This window comes from Arthroderma uncinatum, assembly GCF_011692745.1.
Source record: "Arthroderma uncinatum strain CBS 119779 chromosome Unknown scaffold4, whole genome shotgun sequence".
In the NCBI taxonomy this organism is placed as follows: domain Eukaryota; kingdom Fungi; phylum Ascomycota; class Eurotiomycetes; order Onygenales; family Arthrodermataceae; genus Arthroderma; species Arthroderma uncinatum.
Genome location: NW_022983866.1, coordinates 2,113,510 through 2,138,412, shown reverse-complemented (window position 1 = coordinate 2,138,412; position 24,903 = coordinate 2,113,510). Strand labels below are relative to the sequence as shown.

Here is a 24,903-nt window from a genome sequence, read left to right as displayed (position 1 = left end):
TGATATTCCACCTAGACCTGACAACACCCTATGCAGCGGTTGGGATCGGTATGGCGCCGCCTGGAGAGTCCGAGAGTCTCGCGGTGAGGACATCGACGCCATCCTCTGTTACTAGAAGGGTATGTTCGAACTGAGCTGATCTCTTTCCGTCTATTGTCACGCTTGTCCAATTGTCTGGCCATGTCTTGTCCCTGTAGCTTCCAAGGTTGATCATCGGCTCAATTGTAAAGCACATTCCAACTTTCGCAGATCCTACAGTTTTGCTCTTGGCATAATGGGGGATGCTTGGGGTAGTGTGGAATAGCTGGTTGATTCCGTGGCCACAATAACTTCGGACGACGCTGCAGTCTCTGCTCTTAGCGTGCTTTTCGATAACGTTCCCGAATTCTCGGAATAGCGTTCCTGGTTTAACAATTTCAATCGCCTTATCCAAGCACTCTCTTGAAGTCTCTACAACTCGAACTGCATCGGGGTCCGCCTTGGCTTTGTCGCCAACGTAATATGTTTCGTTAAGATCGCCGTGGAAGCCCCCGTGATAGAGCGAAATGTCGATGTTCAAAATATCGCCATCTTCCAAGGGTCGTTGGTCGGGGATACCGTGACATATAACTTCGTTAACGGAGGTACAAACGGACTTGGGAAAGTTCACGTAATTTAGAGGTGAGGGATAAGACTGTCAAAAGGTTAGACAAAATTGCAGATAGAGCTGAGAGGGGTTGTTTCTCACTTCTCTTTCAAGGCAAGCTTGATGTACGACCTTATCGATATGGTCGGTGGTGACGCCGGGCCGGATCTCTCGAGCCGCGATATCTAGGACTTCCCTTGACAGCCGGCACACCTTTCTCATCCCGTCTATTTCTTTCTCATTGAGGATCTTGATATTATGTCGCCCAAATATTTTTTGCTCGGAACGTGGAACGCCATCGCCTGCATAGTCGGGGTGCAGGATAGACTTGGGGACGGGGTTTTTAGGTGAAAGAGGGTACACGGGTCGAAGGGTCCCAGTGAACGGGAATGTTGGAAACGGGTTGAAGGTTTCTGCAGAACAGAGGTTAGCCAACCTGATAGTCTTTAGACTAGAGAATACACAGGCACTCTCTTACCTTTCGATTTATGAATTGCTTTGTGCTCACCCTGGGAGAAAGTCAGCATTGCGCAAAGTCAGCGGGGCCGGTCTCAGCACCTTGTGAGACGATACGGAAGCGTACCCAGCTACGCTTAAAGCAATCTTGGGAGCAGAAATAGCTTTCAACCCCGATCTTAAGGCACGCCGGACATCGTAGGCTGCCTGCTGCCTCGCTGCAGTCCACCCCGCTACACTGCTTGTTATCCGGGGCACTCATAACTGCTGCCAAAACGAAAGTCCTTCCTAACCGCAGACTCAGTTATAACTTGTGGAAGAGGATTATTGCACCGAGATGGCTGGCTTTACCCTCCTAGCAAGCCGGACTTGTCGTCGAATTGTCGTTGCTACTGGGGATGGATGAGCTGTCAAAGCCGCGCGAACAGATCTGCATCTTTTTTCCCTGTTTACTAAGCGACCAACGAAAAATAGGCGCGATAGTCATCCACAGCAAACGGCAGAAAACAAATAATGAAATATAGAAATCTGGGAGTAAACACGGAATATTCTACATAAATGACAATGTTATTAGGGAAAATATGCCGAGCAGGCGTCTGTGAGACTCGATAAGGTACCATCCAAGTCCACAGCTCCGTTCTCGTCCAGTCTGGCTAATTACTTATCCACAAGCTTCAGCCTTTCGTATTGGTTAACTCCCCAATATTTGGCGTCCAACACGGTCGCTCGACAGCTTCAACGAGTGTAACGAGCATCAGTCCAGGGCATAGTAGTCTGTCGATGTGGCTTGATCTCGATATTCAGCAACTGGTGGCGCTTCTTACATAACCGGGTTTCAAAATTTGATTTGCAGCGTCTGAGGACACCCCCTGGCCTACCAGACTTTTTTCAGGCTTTTTTTCCCAGCCGTGCTGACGGGGATTCATCCGGATTGCTCCAGGGCCAGCATGGGATCGCCGCCGCAGTGGTAACATACGCCAACGGGACGCCTTTACCGTTCACGGGAGTACAGAATCGACCTCTTCGTGGACCACCGTCTACACCGAAATATTTCACTAGTCACTCCATACCACGTCAACTAAAGACAGGGGATCAACAGGCGTGAAACCGCCCAGGTACTCCGTGCTTGCAGCGCCAATGCCCGCCCGTAAACGAACCTTGGAAGGCAAGGAAGGCAATTACATAAGATTGTTCCGGATGTTTATTTAATATTTAGTCCCCCGGTTGCTGCATTTCGATGCAAATCTTCTTTTAATTCTCCTCTCGAGGTTCTCAGCTATCTCAACTTACCCGGAGTGCAGACAGAACATGCAGAAAATAGTGATTGTGGGCGCAGGCCCTGTCGGCTCGCTGGCCGCACTCTACGCTGCCATGCGAGGCGACCAAGTTGAGCTCTACGAGCTCAGAGGAGGTACGTGGCCATGCAACTTGCATGTTTCCTATCGCTTTTTTCTTCGTGATATATATGCCTATATCTAGTTGGTAGAATTGGCCATTTTCCTGCGTTCCGCCTAACCGTAATACCCGGGTACCTTTGTTCTGGAACCCGTGGATCTTCTTGGCTTTCTCATAACACTCACCAACAGTGTATACACATGCAATATCCCATTACATATTCGGTCTTCTTGAAGCCATCCGTGATTAATTATTTACTTACATGATAAATTAGATCCGCGTGACGCTTCAACCGTTCCTCTAAACTTCACAAAGTCCATCAACCTCGCCATATCTGAACGTGGCCTGAACGCCATGAGATCCTCCAACCGCCCGGGTTTCGTCGAGAGCGTGTTAAGTGAGGCGATTCCAATGACTGGCCGTATGATCCACGGACGTGGCCCTACTGGCCGCTTATGGGAAGCATCCCAAGCTTACGACGTCCATGGAAGGGTAAGCTGCTGCCAATATCCCTATCCATTCGAGCCACGAGCTTACCTTTTTTTTTCTTTTATCTTTCTAGTACATAAATGCCATTGATCGCGGGAAGCTCAATGCAACTCTACTTGACGAACTCGAGAAAGAGCCAAACGTCAAGTTGTTTTTTAACCATAAGCTTACAGGCGCTGATTTCGCGAACAAGAAGGCGTGGTTTGAGCGAAAGAATCCCGATGATACTCCTGGTTTCAGGTCCACATTAAGCGACGATGACAAGGCTATCAATGTCACTCGAGCTCCAGAGCTAGAGGTACCATTCGATCTTCTAATAGGTGCTGATGGCGCTCACTCGGCTACAAGATTCCACCTCATGAAATATGTCCGTATGGACTATCAGCAAGAATATATTGACACTTTATGGTGTGAATTCCGCATCCAACCTTCCGAGGATAACCAGTTCCAAATATCTCCGAACCATTTGCATATTTGGCCCGGCGGCGATTTTATGTTCATCGCGCTTCCATCTCCAGATAAAACGTTTACCTGCACACTATTCGCCCCCTCCAAGCACTATGAAGCTCTGGAAAAAGATCCAAACAGCCTATTTGAATTCTTCCAATCTCATTTCCCAGGTGTCTCCCCTGAGCTGATCCCACCAGAAGCTCTGCTCGATCAGTTCAACACCAACCCACATCTCCCCTTGATCGGCCTCAAATCCTCTCCTCATCATTTTGGTTCCAGTGTCGTCATAGTTGGCGATGCCGCCCACGCTGTTGTCCCATTCTACGGTCAGGGGCTTAATGCCGGCCTTGAAGACGTTCGAGTTCTCTTTGAACACCTAGACAGCCATGGCGTTTATCAGGAGACTAATAAAGACAACCAAGAACCCATTGCGGACCGTCGTGCCGCGGCTCTGGATGCGTATAGCCGTCAGCGAGTGCCAGATGCCTATGCAATCAACCACCTCTCAAGAAACAACTTCATCGAAATGAGGGCGGGAGTAAGGTCACCAGTATACAGGCTTAGAAAGTCTCTTGAAGAGGCCCTCTATAAGTACTTACCTGGACTCGGTTGGTCCACCCAATACGCGCGCGTTAGCTTTGGTAATGCACGCTATTCGGAGGTGGAGAAGGCCACGAAGCGCCAAACAGATGTCCTCACCAGAGCAATGGTAACGACCTTTGTTTCTTTTATCGGATTCACCAGCATCGGTCTATGGAAATGGCAATGGTCTAGAGATCTGATTACTCGAACACTACATACTGCAGTTCGATTCGTTAGGGGAACAGACAATGTGTAAGATGAAGGGAATTTGAAGCATTATGTATAGATTAACGTGATTATTCGCTCCCTAGAGAATTTATTAATATCCTTCCCTACTATTTGTGTTGATATAAATATAAACAGCGCTCCTTTATTGTAGATATATCTAGTTAATGGCCCATTCAACTCTCAGCAAAGTACCGAACGTATGAAAATGACTCTCCCTGTGCAGTGAAGTTAGAACTAAGCACATCCCTGTACCGCATGTTTAACGCCTAGCTAAATCAACCAATCTATGTATAGTCAAGCCATGATATAAAACATAAAACAAAAGAGTAGTGTAAACGTCAATAGTGCTCAATGTCAAAGGTAAGCCATATACTTAAATTAAAAGAAAAACGCTGTAAACGCTATTTGCTGTTCATAGAGATATCTAAATGCCAAAAGCGGTTGAGCTAGGCGACAAATGGTCAATAACAAAATCATTATTTGGAGTAAGAGGAGGGAGAGGGACGAGAAGAAGCTTGGTGTATATATATGCATGTATAAGTGTCCATCCCCAATTAGATAAATCCCCAGAAACAAAAAGAAGTAGCAAGAGGCATGATGCAAGACAGGGAATAATGAGAGGGATACCCAGATTTAGGATTGGGGGCCATTGGGTAACTCCCGAGAACAGTTTTCCGGGAAAGAGAGCGGTAAATCGTTTATTTCCGGTTCTCAGAAGGTGTGAAAGTAAAAGTAAACTCCAATTGTGGTGCCATTTCCCGTCGATAGAATAACATTTGGAAAAGAAAAAAAGGTCGGTGGATCGGGAAGATTTCTGCCTTAACAACGGGCAATATATATGGCTTTCATGAAACCGATACTTCATGGAAAAAGAGGAAAAATAAACGGTCATCAGGTGTAGGGAAAAATGACGATTGATGTTCGTATAACATACGACCAGCCGCATGCCCATCTAAAAGAAACTAGGAGTATGGTTCCGTCGCTCATGGATTTGCCTTTCTGTTCGGGAATACAAAAAATCAAAATATTCCATCGCAGGGGCGTCTTTGAGTATTTTAGCGACCTGTGTTCCGGCAGATATAAGCTGTAAAATGTTTCGATCATCTCTCAGTGGGCGCGACTGGTTCTTTGCTGTGTGGCGCATTTCCAGTGAGTTTTCGAGCACAGTGATGAACTGCTTTATTTGGCCATCATATAAAACGCGCGCAGGAATACGGCGTTTAGTCGCAAGTCTTCTGAGCAAGTGGACCCATTCTGTCCATTCACGGTCTTCTGGGGATCTTACTTCTGACTTCTCGGGCTCCAATGGGATTGGGAACTGGTATTTGGCCACAAAATCAAAGGCGCACCGGGATAAACGATCGTTGATATCACATAAAATCTTCACTTGCTCCTGTACATTCAATGAAGTGGGAAGGTGTGGCAGGTCCTTCTCCGGGATTTCGGTTGCTGCTGGGCCTGGGCTAGGCATCCTCAGCAGCTGAGTTGGTCCGTCGAACTCATCCCTGTTTCCGGGCTTTCGCCTCAAATGGAATCTGGGGATGGAGTCCACATGTTCCGGGTTCATCTTCTTCATACGCCCCATAGAATGATCAGATTCCAATGAAAGAGGCATTCCAGGATCAGATAGCCTGGAATTGTGATAAGACATGAACGGATCTTTCGAACCGTTACTAGGGCTTTGTCGTGGTAGCTCGCCAATTGGTTCCAGGGCCATTGGCGGGTGGACAGTGGAATATCGATCGTATGTCGAAGGTGGAGTTGTGACCATACCTCGACCCGTAAACACATCGATAGGCCTACCAGGCCCGGGCTGCTGCCTCTCTGGAGAGGGTAACTCTCCATGTTCCCGAGGTGAAATATCCCATGGCGGTGAGATTCTAGCTCCATTAATAAATCCGACGTTTAGTTACACTCATCGACGATCAATGCTAAAAAAAATTTTGATACAAGTTTTTGGTCCGTACCTTGCGTTTCGTAGCTCGGGTGGCCATGGCAGGTCCGAGTAACAAGGGATCTCGCGCTCTCTGTTTAACAAACTAGGACTATTTCGAAGAATTTGAATGAGCTTCGATCGTTTGCCGGCTTCCGGGAAGGGTTTTGCTCCGGAACTAACCTTCGAAAAGGGAATGTGGCTGCATTGTTCCTTTGTGGATAGAACATCGAATCACTCTCCCTAAGGCCGCCTGGGGATAGAGGAATGCTTCCCGAATATGCCATTCTCCGGCGAGACACAAGTAACGCTATCACGCCAAACCCGGGCGAGCCATGCAAGGGCTATAAAAAGGAGTGGGCAAGTATTCTATATAGATTTTGCTGAAGGTAACCTTAACCCTGCACCGAGCCAAAGGGGAAAAAAAAGAGAAACCCGGGAGAGGAAAAGTACGAATCTAGATAGAATCTTAATGTTTACACCGCTAATTCGCGGAGTTGGGCCAGGAGGAGGCGTGACGAGCCATGGGGTAGGGAAAGGCAGTGGGTATGAAAAGTAATCGTCTTTATCTGTAAGAGGGTAAGGATCGTTTGTTATTGTTTTGGGCTCTCGGCTGGGGGAGCTATGGCAGTATAGCTCAGAGAAGAGCAGACGGCTCCACGTACACGTCCTCCGTCTCACTATTTTTCTTTTCATGGGCAATTATGAACCTATAAATCCCGGATTAGGGCCTTGCAGTTGACACGACCCAAACTCAAAAAAGCGCCCCGCACCACGAGAATACGCCATCTGGTTTTCAAAAGGTCGATGGCCGAATTCCCATCGAGGCGGCGGATGCAAATTAACAAGGAAACAAGCATCACATGGCCTGGTGGGAGTGGCAGGGAGAGAATCTTTGGGCATCAAAATCGAAGGGGTGGGCGGAGAGGGTCGGCCTCCCCCCTTCGAAGTAGCCAATGCGGGTGTTGAGTAGAGCAGAGCAGATTCATCCCTCTCACGGCCTTCTGGCCTATGGTCCGGGAGATGTCAGCTCCTAGTGGTCGCCGTGCGGTAGCTTGTATATGCACCGGGCTGGTCCCTCGAAGTTGAGCTGGCCCTGCCGGTAGGTTTTAACGGGGCCTAGGGGAGGACAGTCAGCATGGAGAAAGTGCATGGAGAAGGACAAGGGATGCCATTTCAGACCGTTGGCTATCCTACCTGCACGGAAGCCAGGTTGCACATAATCCGTGAACTGAAGCATTCGAGCGAAGCAGCCATGGCCTATAGCGATTGGGCTCTTCTCGGTCCGTCGCCATTACGGGTTAGGTGATGGGACGAAGGACCGCCAATTTTAGATCTGGACGGTATGCAACCCCTGGATCTACGAGGGTGCAAATCGGCGCAAGACGCTGAGGATGCTGTTCATCGGGGAGTTGGGCATTGACGCACATCCACATCACTCGCGTTGCGTTGCGGCCCAATGTTTTTTGTCGCCGGGGCAGAGCCAACCACTGCATGGTCCCGTTCAAGCGATATGTTGCTCTGTTGGCATTCTGCTAGTGGCCTGTCAGCAAAAGGATCCCGCCGATTCGAGGTGAGATGCGAAATCTGGCCTGAACAGCTGCAGTTGGTGCGAGGAGGATGTCCAACGGCGTCGTGCATTTCGTATCCCAAAACTATCCCAACAATGACCATGACTGTGGGGGATACATCTTATGGCGAGGCAGCTTCGGGTACGGAGTATACTCCCTAGCTCGTCTCTATTCTAGGCTGATTCCTCCATACTTCCGTCGCCATGGAGCTGTTTCAGGCACAGCTAGGTTCTCGATCCAGTCGTGGATGCAATAAACAGCTAGATGGAGGTGATGGCGCTGGGATTCTAGGTTAAACAGAAATAAAGGTACATCATCTAGAAGCCTCTGCAGGTTTAAGCGGCGCTCCAATATATTATGCCAGCTCATGGCAGCCCGGCTATTTACGTAGACATTTATGAACGGTCTGTGAGCTCTGGCAGCGATCGATCCCCCGCATACTTTTATGAAGATTAAAACACCCGCAGAGCATGTCTCGAGCAGACTGCTTTGCCTTGCTGGAGAGCCCTGTTTGATGCATAAAAGACATCAGATACTCTCATCAGAGTTCGGCCGATAACTATGCTGACCAGCCCAACGAGAGCAGGACCTGCAGGTTCCAGCGCCTGATTCTGCTCGGGGGACGGCCGTCTCCATTGATCAACTGCTGGGGAGGGGTCGAGAGTAGAGTTATACTCCCTGCGTTTGTATATATCCATAGACGGATGGTCCTGGCTGCAGGAATGGATCTCATTCTTTCGCCTCACTCTGAGCTGTAGACCATGGCTGTTTCGTTGGTGGGCGGTTGGGCTCGTTTTCAACCTGTCTGCCGTCTGCTCAGCCGTGAGGGCGCGGCAGGCTCCCGGCGTCGTGGTGATCTGGCATCTTGCTATATATTGAAGTCGAGCGTTCTTTGGTGAGAAACTTCGTTCACTCTGGATTGGTCGTCAGGTCACGTGGATATCTCGACTTCCTCCATGGATCACGAAGGAACAGCAGGACAGCAGGACAGAACAGCAGAACAGCAGCGGTTTGCGCCTGAATCCAATCGATACACATCTCGGCAGCCGTCGTCAGCCCAACCGCAGCCCGTGTTCCGACCGACCGCGCCATTCAAGAGAAACGTTCTATTGTTATCGAGAAGGAAGACGATGCCGAGTACCAGATGAGCGGGCTAGTGAAGTTCAAAGTCAAGCGTCGAAGATCAGAAGAGATCCAGCCCGGATGTTAATAGGACTTGTCATGGAAACGAACCCTTGACTTGCATGGAGGACACCGTATCTGGCCAGTTACTTCCAGGTTGTCACGTTTACAGTAACAAGCGAATACGTCGGCATATGGCCATCCTATCATGTCTAGTTCCGTCTGGGACACGGCGAAGGAACCATGACATAGGGACCAGCTGTGTTGTGGAAATACAAGGGCTACCATTGGGATCAGGGTAACACCGTCAGTTGATACATGCCGGGAGTGTGGCAAGGCCGATCAAGTTGGGCGTAAATCGGCTCGGCTCCGTGCTTGGAGTTGGAGGTTGGGTTTAAATGGTCCTCTAGGCTTCGATACACCGTCAAGGAGGGTCACTCTGAAAAGGTAAGGTGAAGGCGAAGGAATTTACCTCATAGACATTGCAAAGCCAACTATCACTCTAGACTTGAAGGTTGACTTGAGGTTGACTTGCCCCTGAGCATAGTAACAACCACGACCTCCTTTCCATGTAAGGTCACGATAAACTTATCCCACGGCATCAACCTTGGGACTCGCTGGACTAAGCTTCCGTGCCGCTGAAGTTACCGTTTGTCAAATGGGGATGCATCCATGGTTGAACAGCTCCCGTCCGCCATATCTCATTCGCTCTCAAGACCTACACGCAATATTCTACAGTTGTGGTTAAACTCGTTGCTATGATGTCAACGGCCTCCCCTCCCATATGTTAGCTCCCTAATGTTAGGCTCCAACTAACCATAGTGGCATCGATGAGCGTCTTATAGATACTAATGAGGCTTTAAGGCGGATACAGGAAGGCAAAGAATATGTAATCGTAGACTACGCTTTTGTCTGATAATTGATATTAATACGTCCATTCATTAATTAGATATGTAAACAGGCTGGAACATATATACACAACAGAAGCCAACCGGAACGTATGCCCCCAAGCCGAAAATGCCCAAACAGAACCCAAAACCCTAAGCCCGAATCTGCCCTGAGTCTTTCTCGTTATAACTGTCAATCACGTTAGTTGCCACCTCTTCTCCGAAGACGTCAACCTGGGTAGACGCAAATTTCCTAGCACTAGTCCCACGCTCGAATAGGACGTCTAACTCTGCAAAGGATCGGCCCTGTGGCTCGGGGAGACGGAAATAGGTGTATACGACGCAGCAGAAGCAAACACCGCCCCAGAAGAAACCGGCATAATTGCCCCAGTCCCAGGCGCTAGGATTCAGCATGAACGGCGTTAAGACGTTACATATAATGGCGACAACGTTGTACAAGTTTCTGCCTAGCACGATGGTCTTTATCTGTAGCCTTCGCGTCGAGAGCTCGGAGACAAGGGAGTAGCAGACTGTGCCGACGGAAAGCTGATAAAACAATGCCCAAACAATCATCATACTCCCCGTGGCAAGGGATCCCGCGTTTCTGTGTGACTGCGGTACGAGGCCAAGGAAGCCCATGATCATAAGCATAGCGCAGAGTCCACACAATCCAGAGAGATAGAGAGTTCTTCGTCCAATACCGACGGACATCAGCCCCCAAGCACCGAAAACTCCAATCATATTTATAGCGTACTGGCCCATGGCAAACGAGTACGCATGAGAAGTCGATAGGCCCGCCTGCTCCAGGAAATACGTCGAGTAGTTGGAGAACGAGTTGCCGCTTAAATTTTGCATTGCCCAAGCCATGCATACAATTTCCGTTCGCCGAAGATCGGTTCCCTTGAAGCAGTCCCAGTAGGTGGCTCCATGGGTTATTTTAGCCTCCAAGGCAGTCGTATGGACCATCATGGCTATGGTCTCATCGGCATCAAAACCCGTCTCATCGTTTCGGCTAGTCAGCCGGAGAAGAGAGCGTTTGGCATCTGCAATACGACCTTTCCTGACCAGCCACCACGGCGATTCCGGGGCCATGAATATTGCAATTCCGAGAGGGAGCGGCCACATCCACTGAAGTGCATAGGGTATCCGGAAGGACCATTCGTCTGTTCGATTCAACATCGACCTGATAACTCCAATGCCAATAAACTGTCCGAGACCCCAGCAAAAGTTAACATATGTAGTTAGATAACCACGCAGTGCTACCGGGCAAACCTCAGAGGCATAGGTGATGGTCAGGGTTTGGAATAAGCCCCACGGAATGCCGCAGAGGATTTCGCCAGCAAGGAGCGTTTGCACGTTGTCGGCGGTGAAGAACAGTGATATAAAGGCAGTCAACCATGCAAGTGACCCTAATATTGTCCAACGATAGCCAAACCGTTCCGACAACCATCCGTTGAGGAATAAACCGAATATCTCGCCTACAGCTGCACCATTGCTGAGACCGGCTTGCCACTAGAGAAAGGATGGTATTTAGAGTCTAGACTCCCGAGTACTAGGGTTCAGAGACGGAGATAACAAACATACCGGTGCTGGAACTTGATATGAGCCATCTTCTAGTCGCACTCCGAACTTCTGATTAAATTGTTTGAAAGCGTAGAAGTTGCTGATCAAGCTGATATCGTAACCTTCCATGACGATGCAAGTGGAAATCAGGACGCTCCATGCGACTGCCTTTGGATAGAGCTTTATACCCTGCAGTAGTGTCATATTGTGTTCTTTATCTGCTGCCGCTTTCGCATTCTGAAAGACATTTGCTACCGTCCCATTTTCACCATCACTCTCTGCCGCGGAAGATTGAGCAGCGTCAACACTGACGGGATCGATATCATCTTTCTCGGACGCCATCGGTATAAAGGGTATCGTAAGCCTGTGTCCGTCCCGTCCAGGTTTAATGCGACTGCAGCGTGCCGGTCAAGTTTTTCGGTATAGCCGAGGGAGCGAGCGCGTTGCGGGAGGACGATATCCAGCTCAACATAAGATAGACGATATTCGTGTGTATATCAATACGTAGCGTTCCCTACCGACGCCACCGTCCTTTAACCGGCTGAAATGCTGGGACACGCGAGCGCGAGCTGTGCTTTTATATAGCGAGGGCAGCTTTGCCTGGAGTGGGGAAGCCTCGGCCGTGCTTGGTGGGATACGAGACTGTTAAAAGCACCGCTCTTGGCTCGGATTCAGGGATGCGCTGGGTGAGCATTTCTTGAAGCGCTGCTCATCATCCCTCTGCGATCCGGGTGCAATGTCGACTTGCCATAGCTGAGTGGTATTTTCCCTTGCTCGCATATTTTTTTTGGCTTTCTGGTGGTGGAGGAAACTGTTTGGCCAATCAAGGGCATGGAGACCGGCTAAGCTTCCTAGAAAAGCCAATTGATCGATGTCGATGTGAAGATAGATGGAAAATATTATAAGATAGAGACTCTGAGGAGAGAGGCGGATTGAGAGGAATCGGTGAGCTGAGCCTTGGGTTGGAGATAGCCTGAAGATGTCCTGTATGAGCTAGGCACACTCTGGTCGTAGGTAGAGTACTTGAGCTCCAATGCACCTCGATATCAGGCTTCTCCCTGCTAATGATAGACAATTATCATGATTCTCCATTCTGAAAACATTAGTAGCTCTGGAGAGAGGAAGTGTTCAAAGTGTGACAATAAATTTGCACCGATGGTAAGATAATACAAACTAGTGTAACTATCAACAGCAGCACATATAGCAAGGACAGGGCATACAACGGGAGAGAGATATAATAGTACATTCAACTGAAAGGGTGGATCAAGTGATCTATATACACAATCCATCAACTCCATTCCCATGCCAAAAAGAAATCATGGCGTATGATACAACCCAGCTAAACAGCACGACATAGAACCAGCCCTCCTATTTTCTTCTCAACACACTGCCGAGACTCCAATATTCCACGATCAGTGCTGAGAAACAGACATTCACCAGGGTTCCTCAGCCCGGCGACCATGTTGCTCTTCGACCCTCTTACGATATCCCGTAGCGCCTCGGTGTCCACGTATATCCGTCTAGTAGGCTTGCTGACCATTGATATTTTGCTGAGAACCGGCTCACTCTGCCAGTACTTGAGTCCTAGCCATAGTCGTCTTGACGCAACATTGGCTTGGGTGACTGGCTCAATGGGTTCTAACTCATCGTTGACCGCAGGATGGTTCAAGAGCAGGTGGCGCGCCGGTGGAGTTGGGCCACCTCGGACGACGGATGATATGAACCCAGCCTCGAGAAGGGCATTCGAGAGAGAGAGATGAAGGTTCGAATTCGGGATAGATGTCAAAGCCAACCGAGCCTTGCTGGCATTCGAAAGGTGTGAGCAGACATGTGAGAGTTGGACGAGCGACATTGTGAAAATGCTCCGCGCAAATTATCCTTCAAATAACAGCTTCCTCGACAGCTATGTTCCGGCTCTTCCAGTCTCGCGAAAGAATATGGTGCGTATGTCGACTGGTGTAGCTGCTTCCTGGAGATCCACGCCTAAAGGGGCCCTGTCAAGTAGTTTCAAGTCAGCAATCCTGCCGTATTCATGGGTACCAGCCGGGGTTCCTTACGTAGGGCTGCAATTGACAGTAGTATCGCCCGTCGTGCTGCTGTTCTCCTGTTCTCCTCTTCGCCTTCTTTTTCTTCTTCTTCGTCCTTGAAGGAAACAAATTTGAGATCGGAAGAATGTTTTTCCCTTTTGGCTGACTAAGATCATGACTAAGCCTGCGGTTAAGCGCCGGGAGCTTGGATCGCGGCTTCTGATTGGCCACAGAGGCTGAACTGCGCGAAACCACAGGGAAGTTGGGACGATAAGAAGGCAGCAGGAGGAGAGACTCAGCTTGCGCTCGCGGCGTAGAGAAGTTTCTCTCTCTCTCTCTCTTTTATCCTACTCGTTGTTTATCCTGAAAAGCTGCGCCGTGGGAAGCTCCGTTCCCGTTGTGATCGACCCCTCCTTGCGATCAGGCTAGGATATAGTTAATTATCGGAGATGCCACCCCTCCCAGGCGAAGAACGGTTACTGACCGTGTAAGTAGCCATATCCAATATATAAGACGGTAATACTGATGCGGTGTTAGGTTTACGGACGTTCACTATTATTTCACGGCGCCCTCCCCGCATCCTACCCACCATCGGTTCGATAAGGGTTCCTACCTCTACATCTATCATAATCCTACGCAGGGAGGGTCGAGGATCGAGATTGCGAATAACCCTGGGACTCGCGAGCAGGATGCCTTTAACGGCTGTAGGTCGCCTATTTCATACATGTACGAACAGGTTTAGAGTCCGGTTCCAAGCTCTAACCGTTAGCAGCTCTATCGTCCTCCCACCTACGCACATCCGATACCTTCCCAACCCTTTTCACCCTTACGGTAGATGGATGCCGAAACAGCGTAGACGGGCCTCCTTCAGCTCCTGGCGGCGGTGAGCATGAATGGCGTTTAGGATGGACGAATCCAGCTGATAGAAGCACGTCATATTTCCGCCTACATACCCTGGATCTATACTTCTGGACCCTGGATGATGCGAGACAGTTTTTGACCACCATCAAGAAGGTGGTGGGCCCTAACCAGCTGGAAAATATTCAGCAAACACAACCACCTTCCTCTCTGCAGGCCCCAATGAGCAGTGTGGTGCAAAATCTGGAGAATGTCGCAATATCAGATCCAAACTACCATCAAGCAAAGGCGGAATTGCGTCCCAATGATGCTACTAGTCTGTCTAACATCCCTCCTCCACCACCGCCGCCACCAATGCATCCCACCCCTCCTATAATGCCTGCAAACGTGCAAATCGTGACTCAGCCAGTCAGCCCGATAGATGAGAAGGCACCTCAAACATCTTCGGCTCCAAAGAGGGAAGAAACACCAGCAACGTATGCACCTCTTCCTTACAATCCTGCAGCTCCACCCGCCCCGGAGCCGATAAAGCCTCGTGAGGCGACACCTCCACCACCGGATGCTGCAGAGGGAACTGGACTTTCTGGCGGTGGTATGGGAATGTCATTTGCCCCGCCGCCTACGGGAGACATAGAAAGCCCTCAGCCCGTTCAGCCGCATGGCATTGGCAATGTCAATATGCAGCCATACGGTGTTCCGGGTGCGCCAGGCACATATTCTCCGGCACCTTCGAGCCTTCATCAGCAGCCATACACCCCAGGACAGCCTCCACCCGGTGGCCTGTCGTTTGGCCCTCCCCCAACTACAGCCAGTGTCCCTCCCAGCGCCCCTCCAGCCACAACCGCTAGCCATCGCGGAAGCCTAAGTTCTAGTTTCGCTCCTCCTCCGCAAGATCCCAATGCACACTTATATGGGCAACAAAGTTATGGGCCACCACCTGTCAGCCCGTTTACTCAGCCCCTAGCCCAAAACCAGGCCCATCTTTCTCGACGTGAATCGCAGGCCTCGCAACATTCTGCTGGTGGGTATGCGCCATATAACTACTCTCAGCAGCAGCAGCATCCTCAGCACTACCAGCAGCAACAACAGCATCAGCAACAGCCCAGGCCGCAGAACGAATATGCTATACATAATCAGGTATATGTCCCGCCAGGGTCGGAACAGACACCACCAGCCCAAACAGCGAATAGGAACGAGGCGCCAAAATTCGGTAAAATTGGCAGCAATGCAATGCGTATGGAGAAGGGAGTAAACAAGCTCTTTAAGAAGTTGGAGAAAAAACTGTAAGCGATGAGCTATCGAAATTCGGGAGGCAATATTTCTGGACGACCTATGATCGATGAATTTCTTTTGTTAAAGCATACGCTTGTCTATCTACAATCCCATTTCACGTTATATTTTTGAATACGCATTCCCGCGGTCAAGCAAGCGTTGGCTTACATATACCCGTATTCCCAAAGTTAGGGCCAGACACATCTAACATTCGTCTATTTAACTATATTATCTACAATACGCCCAGCACCGAGACTGGCACTTATCTCATCCGCTCCCATACGTGCTATATCTAGACACTCTAGTAGCTTAATATAGGTATACTTCGAACTCCTGGCTGTCCGTTATGGCAACCAGGTGATCAGTCACTCGTAACGGGGCGTAGGCGATCTACCATATGACGATTTACCCTGTAGGAAGGGGCTTACAGCTCTATTAGTAACGGCGCATCATATACCTACTTTAAACACAGGGGGCTGTGAAGCTAAGAAATCCTTCAAGGAACCATCGCGGCTGGGCCTCCAGCACACGAAAGTGTGTACGTAAATTTTAAGGCGAGTGCATACATTAAACTCCCTCGGCATATCTGGAATGGTTAGAAAAGAAGTTACAGGGAATGTTCTGCGAGCTGAAGAATGGCAAGGGGGTATCATTATATATTTAATGGCACTCCTTTCACGTTCTCTCGATTTTCAATATCTTCGTCTTTAGCTCCTCATACATTCTTACCGAGTCTTCACTCTTCAGAGGGAATAGTGAAATATCTACATCATATTATTCGGCTCCTATATAATATTTCATAAGGTATAATACTTCTCTTCTTGACTGTGAAAGGGATCTTTTCATGCATAAACTAAATCTTCAGTCTAGGCTACAACCTATTCCTCATTCGTTCATTGGATACGGCTATCGTCCCGTCAACATTCATCTCTATTCCCATATTTAAGAAGTTTAACAAAAATGTGCTGTTTCTCATCAAAAGACCGTGATAGAGCACCGCCTCCGCGGAAATCAAACAAATATCCTCAAAAACACCGCCAGAGTTATCCTAAACGAAAGGGCAAGCACCAGGATATCTTCTTTGACGGAGGCGATGGAGGAGGAGGAGAGGATGGTGGCTGCAGCGGTGGAGGTGGAGGTGACGGTGGAGGAGGTGGTTGCAGCGGTGGAGGCGACGGGGGAGGCGGAGGTGGAGGCGGATGTTGAGAAACAGGCAATTTATAAGTATTTGTATTGATATGTGATGAGTGTTTATTCTTTTATTTGATGTTAGGGGGGGTGTTTAGGCGCAGCTAGAGGGACAACCTTGGGCAAGGCGATACTCTTTCGCAATGATGCATGGATTAGGGTAGGGTCAATGATAATCATAACAAGTACATCTATATCTTGATCTGGAATGACGGAAACATGCTGATTCTGCGCTGTTATACAAAAGACAAGTCAAGCAGAAACAGGGAATCATTGTATATGTTGATCATTAAAAAGGTCATTATTCGTATCGAAAGCACGTCGTTGGTATATTTTAAGGTTGGGGTGCGGCTGCGTCTGGTAGTTTATTTTGCGAGGCTATAGTACTCTTGCTTTGATTATGGCTCCTGAGGGACCGCCTGTCGGGGTCTGCAACATGGAACTGGTGCCAGGAGCTACAGAAGGTCATTAGTATAGTTTTATCAAGCATTAGTAGAAGATCCAAGGAGGATGAAACTTACTCAGGGGCATAAAGGACATATCGCGCCATTGCTTCCCTGAACCGGCTCTTGTACTCTTTAGGACTGGTGACCGTGGGCCTGTTTTTTCCACCCCCGGCAAACCCTCGGTCTTTAATCCACGACTCTAGTTTCTTGTCCCAAGTGTAAGTTCGAATGCAGTCGATAATACCAACTACAATTTCTTGTTTAACTTCATCGATAGCAATCATCAGAGAATAGTCCATGACGTTCTGGCGGCCGAGGAATAGGGTATCATTCCAGACACTCTGGCTAAGTAGTTTCTTTGAATGCTCTCGGGTGAACAGCGGGCTTTCGTATATGAACTCGACCATATTCTCATCAAGCAGCACTTCGTTCCGTTCTCCAGTGCTCTGAACTTTTCGATTGCGCATCGACCCTTTGAGGTCAAAGATTCGGGTTGGACTGCGGTCATAGAATAGATTCTCCATGATGAGTAGGAACCAGTTGAATTCTACCCCAGTCGTCGGGTTCTTGATGATTACCTGGTAGAAACCGAACATCTTTGCGATTACGGAAGGGAGCTCGTGGAACAGCGCTTCAGACATAATCTGGAAATAATCTGGCGCAAATTTCAAGAAAGCCTGTGTCTCTATTGTTGAAAGTGACTTCAGGATAAACCGATCATCCAGCGTCTTTAGGAAGAGGGATTTTGTCTTGCCTCCCTTGGAATCCCATTTCATGCACCGGGACAGCGATTCAACAATTCGGTCCGCTACACCACACTTCCTGCGAAGAGCATCAAACTGCTCAGCATAGAATACTTTGCAGAGCATCTTTGCTTGGCCTTCTTGAAACTGATATTTGAGATGTGTTCCCGTACTTCGAAGCAATGATTGTTCAACTTCGGGCTCCGCATCAACGTTGACCGAATCGCCCGCTTCGTTTTGCTCTTGGATGCTTCTAAGTTTTTGCTGATAATCCTCAGAGTTTAATGCAAATGCAATCAACGAGCTTGGCTCGTCTTCTCGGACAATGATATCACAATCAGCAAAAATATGGTCGGAATCGCTTAGCGGATAATCCAAGGGAGCCCATCCACTTGCAGAACGCTCAGCCCAAAAGTTCGTGAGCATTTTGACTAACGACGTTTGTTCATGTTTGGGTAGCTCCTTGAGATCCAAGGAAATTTCATCTGGGGATAACGGAACTGTTTCTTCGTTTGCCTCGACATTTTGGCCATCGTCTTCTAAAAAGCTCTTCTCGCCATCACTATGTTCATCCTCACCATCCGCCCCTGAAAGGATTTGGTCGCCCTCACGCAAACTTTCGTCCGATACCCTAGACTCTTGGGTACCTCTAACAGGGGTTTCTGGTCGAACAACTGGAGGTTCGACATTTTCAGTAGCCTCGACCACTAGAACTGCAGGTTCCTTTGGTAATATCGCGGTGGGTGTATTAGACAAAAAGTCTTCATCACCAGGCTCTCGTTCCTCTACTGCATCCCTGACATTTTTGTACACTTCGACAATCGGCTTGGAAGATGCCATTGGGTAGGCGCGAGATTGTTTGCCTTGTGCAGCCCGCCGATGATTTTGCATGATCCGCTCTTTTTGGAATTCTCGGCTTAGCTCCTCGAAATGACGAGTAAGGTACGATACATGTGAGCTTTTCTTCGTGACCGATCGTGGTATTAGAGAAGGACCACCAGGCAATTTCGGAGATTTTAGACCCGCTAGCCTCAGTCGTTCTGAAAAACGCTGCCTTTTGGACGTGAATGGCCCCTTATTGCCGTCAGAGCCCTTCTCCCCAGTAGGCCTCTGAAGCTTTTCTTGAGATAGCACTGGATTAGAAAGCTGTTGCTGCAGATGTGCCGGTTGTGATTGCGCCCTCATCAATGGCGGAGACTTTGCCCTAAACCCATGATTGAGTGCTCTATCACGGGGACGAGGGAGACCGGAAGGGCGTGCAACATAGTCGGCAGCATCCTGGTTATCCGGCGTATCATCACTGCTCAGTCGAGGCTCACTTGGAATTTCTTGCTCATTTCCCGCCGAATTTGTGGGCACGGGGCTAGTGGTGGGATTGACAGGCTGATGTATCTCCAAGTCTGGCTGCACCTGTGGCGGAGATAATTTTTCTACCAAGTTTGATGGGATGACCAAGTCCAAGTGCCGGAATTCATTTTGACACGCAAGTATGGGCTTCATAGGCGATAAGTCACCAGACCCATGAGACTCTGCACCTTGCGTCGGGCTTTGTGGGTTGGGCTCTTCAGGTTCAGTCTCCTTCCTCGGCTTCGTGGTGTGTTCTTCCACCACAGATGCTAACATATTTTTCGCTTCTTGCGGTGATAGTGTCATTCTCCTTGTTAGGCGAGGGGAGCCCGATGGCGTTGCCGTCCCTTCTTCCGTCTCTACTGCTGTCGCCCCAGAGTCTTCGCTTGATGTGAGTGACGTGACGGAAACGTCTCTATCGAGAAATATTTTCTTCAGCTGCAAGGTTGCCAATCGTCTAATATCTTTTTCAGAGGGAAAATAGTTTCGTTCAAACTCAGCAAATATAGCATCCCATTCCACAACCTTTTCTTGGGTTGAGATGATGACAGTGTTCAAAGGGATGACTTCCCAATATCGACTATTCATATATCGCGCCTGGTGCTGCTTGATAAGAGCGATGTGATCATCGTTGGCCCGTTTGTTGAGCGCCTCAACTTCCTTCTGACAGGCTTGTGCCATCTCAGGCATGACACTTTCAACCTTTATAGATTTAAGACGCCCTTTAACGGACATCATAAATTTGTTCACTCTTTTTTCCGCCGCAATGTAAACCTCATTACGGACCCTGAGGGCTTTATCCACCTTCCAGGTAACCCGTGGTCGCGGGACAATGATTTCCAACAGATTAATGGGATCATAATGTATCCGAAGGGCCATATCTTTGAGGCCGAAATACCTCAGGTGGTCTCGATGTAGATCGTGGGGACAAACACCCGCGCGGGCATGCAAGTCTGCACTCGAGAATGAGAGCTCCAGGTACTTTCCAAATGAATACCTCCAGGTACTATCTGACATTGGCATAGCCGGGGTCTCGTTACCGCACTTTTTGCAGCAACTCCACATTAAGATTGTATCCTGAAGGCCGCGTAATTTCGAGGGATAAGGCTGAACAAATACGCTGACTTGCGCTTCGCCATGGACATATTGACGATGATGGTCGAACATTCTTTCCTCACAGCCATTTGCAGTACAAACGGCGTTAGCACTGTGACATAGATCCTCGACGTACTGCCCAAGGGTACAATCCCCTTCAAAGATTTTATCGGTATCATATTGGTTATAGAAGCCAAGGGCAAAAGTATCAGGGCCAGAGCAAGGGATCGATGTTTTTGTACAGACTAAGCTATACAAGACAACGATATTCTGGTGCGCATATGGATCGAAGAGATTTATATTTCCAGATATATATGCCTCCCATTGCCTCTTTTGGGTTTGATAGTGATGCAATGCCCTGTCATATTCGGCATCATGAACGGCATGGACGACCTCCTTAACTTTGCTGGATGCGCCAGACAGAGATTCATGTATCATCTCTGGTGTGATCAGGAAAAATTTCTCTGATTTTGATTTCTCGTCTGAGGTAGGCTCTTGAGAAAAGTCTTGGTCACGGAGGCGCTTGAGATAAGCTAGTTGGCGTTCTAACTCCCTCGCTCGCATAAGGAGATAGGGTTGGCGGAACTTCACAAAAGGAGATGCTGAGAGGATTTTAACTTGGTGTTTTTCTACCATATCTTCGTAGAAAGCTGGGGCAGGGACATCGCTAGACAATTCAGTATCGTCAGCTTGTCTTTGTGAGGTGGTCGTAACCGTTGGTTTCTCAAGTGCGGAGACCTCGTCTCTCGAATTTTCGCCTTTCGTATCCGAGATACCAGGAGCTTCGTCGTTGGCAGCGCCAGAAGCAACGCTGCTGGCCGATTGTAGCTCTGCCTGTTGGCCCTTCTTTTGTCCAGACCCGGCCATATTTGATGGGGAGGAAGGGATTTTCGCAAATTCGTCCCTCATTAAGCATGTCTCGAGTTTCAAGTTGTAGACAACATAGACCATGAATTCCGTGATCCGTTTAATCTTCATGAGCACATCATTATTCGCACCTCGAAGGACTATGGTGCAACCCAACTCCTTCGGACAGCCAGAGATGTACATGTACGTCTTTTTCCGGCCTCCATGAACATAAGTTTTAAGATCGAAACTCACACAATGGCCAGTAGAAGACGGAGACGCGGCGAGGCGATCTAGGGATGTTATGATCCTAGTTTGAGTGCATCGCGAGACCGCCTCTATAACGGACTCCTTGACATTACAGACTGTGGCAATATTCGCTTGTTCTAGCAATTGAAGAGCTAGGCCAGACACATGTTTTGTGACGAGCAATAAATTGGGGCCCAAGGCTGCTATTCTGTTGACAAGATTTTCAAGGAATTCTCGTTCTTGGCGAATGACAGGTTCCAGGCTCATGAAGTGCTGTTGCTGACGTGCATATTCCAAGGCAAATGTCACGATTAGAATCCGAGGGTTCGATATGTTCCTGGGCATGCTTTTTAGTGCTAGATTTTTCGTAAATACTAGACCAGAAACATATGCAGTATCACTAGGTCGGCCTCCTGGGATCTTTTTTAGTTTGACATAATGCCGGATATCCATATCGTCACCACGCTGTACGTCAGGCTCGACATCATCAGTGGCTTTCAATAGAATTGGCAGAAGTGCGGTTTCCCAACTTTGAAAGTTCGGCACTGATGTATCCCGTAGCTGCTGATGTAGGAGTTTGCGAACATGGTCTAAACTGGCTTTATTTAGTTCCATAGCGGGAGCTCCTGCACCTCTCATGGAAGCGCTCCTTGTCATTTTAAACCCATTAGTTGCAGAGTTCGTTGGAACGGTGAATGGGGGAGCGCTATGGTCATGTATATAATGCAGGGATGGATTATCCTTTGAGGCCCGAGGGGATATTCTTTGGTGAATGCTGCTCGCAACGCTCAAATTTCGCCTTCGCGTTGAACGGGGTAAGTTAACAGCTCGAGAGCTGCTGACGCTCCCTTCCTCTCCGTCACGCGCAGGGTACAAACCGCTCTTATCACCAAATCGAGAACGTCCCTTTTTGACGGCAGCAAGAAATCCATTAAAAGCAGCCTTCTCACTATCTCCGCCACTCCGAGAGAGCGTACCATCACCTACGACCGAAAATAAGTTTGGCTGATCGTCTTCACTTGAAGCATCATCAGAGAGGTATTGAGCTAGGTCGGGGTCGATAATATTATCTCGATGAAATGCGGGAAGTTTTTCGCCAATAACATCCTCCCCAAAACGCCGTTGAAATGGTGCTCTGTCATCATGGTATGGTTTGAAGTTGCGAATGTACTGGGTTCTTGAATGATGCCGTTTGTGCGGAACTGAATGAGATCTACTCATTCCCGATTTCAATGACCTTGACGAGGTTGGCCTTACGAGTTGGCGATCCGAGTCTATTTCTAGAATAGCTGACCGCCTATGGTTTCCGTCCCCTGTACGTCGTGTTGCGGGGATTGCCATCGTTGGGGGTTTCAAGACGTGGTCTAATGATTGTGATACAGTAGAACCAGCATCCTCTTCTCCTGGAAAGTTGGGGCTGAGGTTATTCCCAAGAGATTCAGGTGCACGAGTATTAATAACGACAGGGCTGCGAGCCTCATCTGCAGAAAACTCTGATGAATCGTCGTCTCTGGGAGCGTTTATAACAGCGTCGCATGGCTTGCAAACACGTATGGAGCCCGAATACCCAAACGATGCCCCGGAGATAAGGGTGGTGCATTTCGCATCAAAAATCTGTCCACATACTCTGCAGTGATGTTTTCTTCTAAAGGTCGAAAATGGTTCTCCGCAGTAAAAGCAATCTTTTGCGTTCTCATCCCGCATCCAGAATTCTTTGCTAAGAAGTTTGTTTTTAACCCCAGTATGTGCCTCACTCTGGCTCCATCGTGGGTAAAACGGATAGTTGTTTGTCTGACTCGTTTTCTCCGTCTCTTTAGCGTCATTTTTTGTCGAAAAATTCCCAGCAGTAGATGCCGTCTGAGATGATTCTGAGGACGCAATACCAGGAAAAGCGAATCTGGGCAGATGGGGCTGGGTAACGCGAGGAGGTAATTTTTCGCGAGATGTACTTATTGAGGCCTTGGAGGAATGTGCAGATGGGATGCCACGGTCGGTCATGGAGATTGAAGTATCCAACGTTGTGATAGTGTTTCCGTCATGCGTTGAGCTATCAAATTTTGACATACTATTCGAGACGGAGGTTGGTACAGAATCTGTGGCGAAGGATACATTCAAGTCTCCAGCATAAACTTCCTTGCGACGAATGTGATCGTCGTGAGCACTTCCCGCCTGATTATTCTTTGGCTGGTTTGCATAATAGGAAGAATCAAGCTCAGACAAGCCGCTCCGTGACGCGCTATTAGAATATAATTTAGGGGAAACAGATCCATCATGAGAGACTGATTCGGAGAAATTAGCTCGACTAGACTCGGGTTCCTGGAAGTCTTTGTATGTGTCGCCGCTTGATTTTGCCAACAGCACCGGTGATTGGGATCGCCCGCCGGCAGCTGATTCCTGCGATATCTGACTTGATGATAAGTGGGGAGTTCGATCTTTCCGCTCTGACGGCATCGAATCTGAATTCATTAACAGGCTGGTAGACAGGCTGCCAGAATTACTTCTGTGATGATTCAACCCATCTTTAACAGCATTCACATTTATCTCAGTAACAGTGGGGTCCGCTGTGGCAGGAGTGTGCATTTTCGAAAGCGGGAGCAGCGGTGATTTTAGAGAATTACCGGCGGGTGTCGATGCTTTGGATGAAATACTCGCAGCTTTGGAAGAGATCCTTGAAGTCTTAGGAAGGTTGCTGGGGTTGCCTTCTTGAAGTAGCGGAAATGTGCCTAACACAGGGGAACTTGTGGCAGAAGCTTGTGCGGAAGCCAGGTGAGTAGACGAAGTCTCTGCGGGCCGTGTGCCAGCACCGGGAGGCTTTGATGATTCATTATTTCCAACTTCCTGGGAGGCAACATCCGATGGCTTTGCTGGGCCGCCAACCATGTCTCTAACGCCGCCAACAGACGCCCTGAACATGTTGTATAGCCCACTCAGCCCGCCTTGCAGGTCTCCCACAAGGCCCTTATTGTCCGCCGCCACCGACTGAACTGGAGGGTTTGTATATTCATTGAATACGGTAAGAGTCCCCAGCTGCGACGCCGCGCTATGTATCTGATCGAGAGCCTCGGTTAGGTTCTCCTTCTCTGCCTCGCTGTTGATGGACGTGTGAGAACCACGCCGGGACCTCCTACCGAGCGGAAGAAATATCGACGACGCGGAGGGGCTCGGCGGTTCTTGAGGATTGGATGTCATGGTTAACGAAAGTCAAGAGGTGCCACGCGCAGTAATCTAAAGTACCCATATCCTTCACGGACACCACCACATGTTCATTCACCAGGTTCACTCGGAGAAAATGAGCTCGTGGTGGCTGTTAGCAGAAACCGGTAGAGGTGACCGTTACGGCCGTCATGCCATTCTCTGGTGTGGAAAATATGAGAGAAATGGAGAAACCCTGTAGCACAGCCGAGAGACGCACTAGAACGTAGACCGCCAGTTCAAGGTCCGTCAACAGCGCTGGATATATGCCAGGATGATGTCCCTCCAAGCGTCGATGCTGCTTTACATACTCGATTCGGACAAACGTCACAGCCTAGA

At 48.8% G+C, this 24,903-nt stretch overlaps 7 protein-coding genes across 7 annotated transcripts; 2 read left to right on the top strand and 5 right to left on the bottom strand.

The window, feature by feature from the left end:
• Positions 1–28: 28 nt before the first annotated feature.
• Positions 29–1,152, bottom strand: GIQ15_05997 (methionine aminopeptidase; the record flags this gene model as incomplete). The annotated part of the gene is made up of 3 exons (XM_033553414.1): positions 29–673; positions 728–1,038; positions 1,104–1,152. 3 exons carry the CDS (start codon positions 1,150–1,152, stop codon positions 29–31), a joined length of 1,005 nt encoding a protein of 334 aa, XP_033404558.1.
• A 1,237-nt stretch (positions 1,153–2,389) lies between these two features.
• Positions 2,390–4,253, top strand: GIQ15_05996 (kynurenine 3-monooxygenase; the record flags this gene model as incomplete). Its single annotated transcript, XM_033553413.1, has 3 exons — positions 2,390–2,492; positions 2,751–2,968; positions 3,039–4,253. 3 exons carry the CDS (start codon positions 2,390–2,392, stop codon positions 4,251–4,253), a joined length of 1,536 nt encoding a protein of 511 aa, XP_033404557.1.
• Positions 4,254–5,177: 924 nt separating this feature from the next.
• On the bottom strand, positions 5,178–5,942 carry GIQ15_05995 (uncharacterized protein; the record flags this gene model as incomplete). Its single annotated transcript, XM_033553412.1, has 1 exon — positions 5,178–5,942. The coding sequence occupies one exon, from the start codon at positions 5,940–5,942 to the stop codon at positions 5,178–5,180; it is 765 nt and encodes a 254-aa protein (XP_033404556.1).
• Positions 5,943–9,891: 3,949 nt separating this feature from the next.
• GIQ15_05994 (MFS alpha-glucoside transporter) lies at positions 9,892–11,643 on the bottom strand (the record flags this gene model as incomplete). Its single annotated transcript, XM_033553411.1, has 2 exons — positions 9,892–11,250; positions 11,323–11,643. The coding sequence occupies 2 exons, from the start codon at positions 11,641–11,643 to the stop codon at positions 9,892–9,894; spliced, it is 1,680 nt and encodes a 559-aa protein (XP_033404555.1).
• Positions 11,644–12,640: 997 nt separating this feature from the next.
• On the bottom strand, positions 12,641–13,153 carry GIQ15_05993 (uncharacterized protein; the record flags this gene model as incomplete). The annotated part of the gene is made up of 1 exon (XM_033553410.1): positions 12,641–13,153. The coding sequence occupies one exon, from the start codon at positions 13,151–13,153 to the stop codon at positions 12,641–12,643; it is 513 nt and encodes a 170-aa protein (XP_033404554.1).
• A 624-nt stretch (positions 13,154–13,777) lies between these two features.
• GIQ15_05992 (uncharacterized protein) lies at positions 13,778–15,473 on the top strand (the record flags this gene model as incomplete). The annotated part of the gene is made up of 4 exons (XM_033553409.1): positions 13,778–13,815; positions 13,866–14,032; positions 14,101–15,177; positions 15,370–15,473. The coding sequence occupies 4 exons, from the start codon at positions 13,778–13,780 to the stop codon at positions 15,471–15,473; spliced, it is 1,386 nt and encodes a 461-aa protein (XP_033404553.1).
• A 1,507-nt stretch (positions 15,474–16,980) lies between these two features.
• Positions 16,981–24,561, bottom strand: GIQ15_05991 (1-phosphatidylinositol-3-phosphate 5-kinase FAB1; the record flags this gene model as incomplete). The annotated part of the gene is made up of 2 exons (XM_033553408.1): positions 16,981–17,101; positions 17,168–24,561. 2 exons carry the CDS (start codon positions 24,559–24,561, stop codon positions 16,981–16,983), a joined length of 7,515 nt encoding a protein of 2,504 aa, XP_033404552.1.
• Positions 24,562–24,903: the final 342 nt, after the last annotated feature.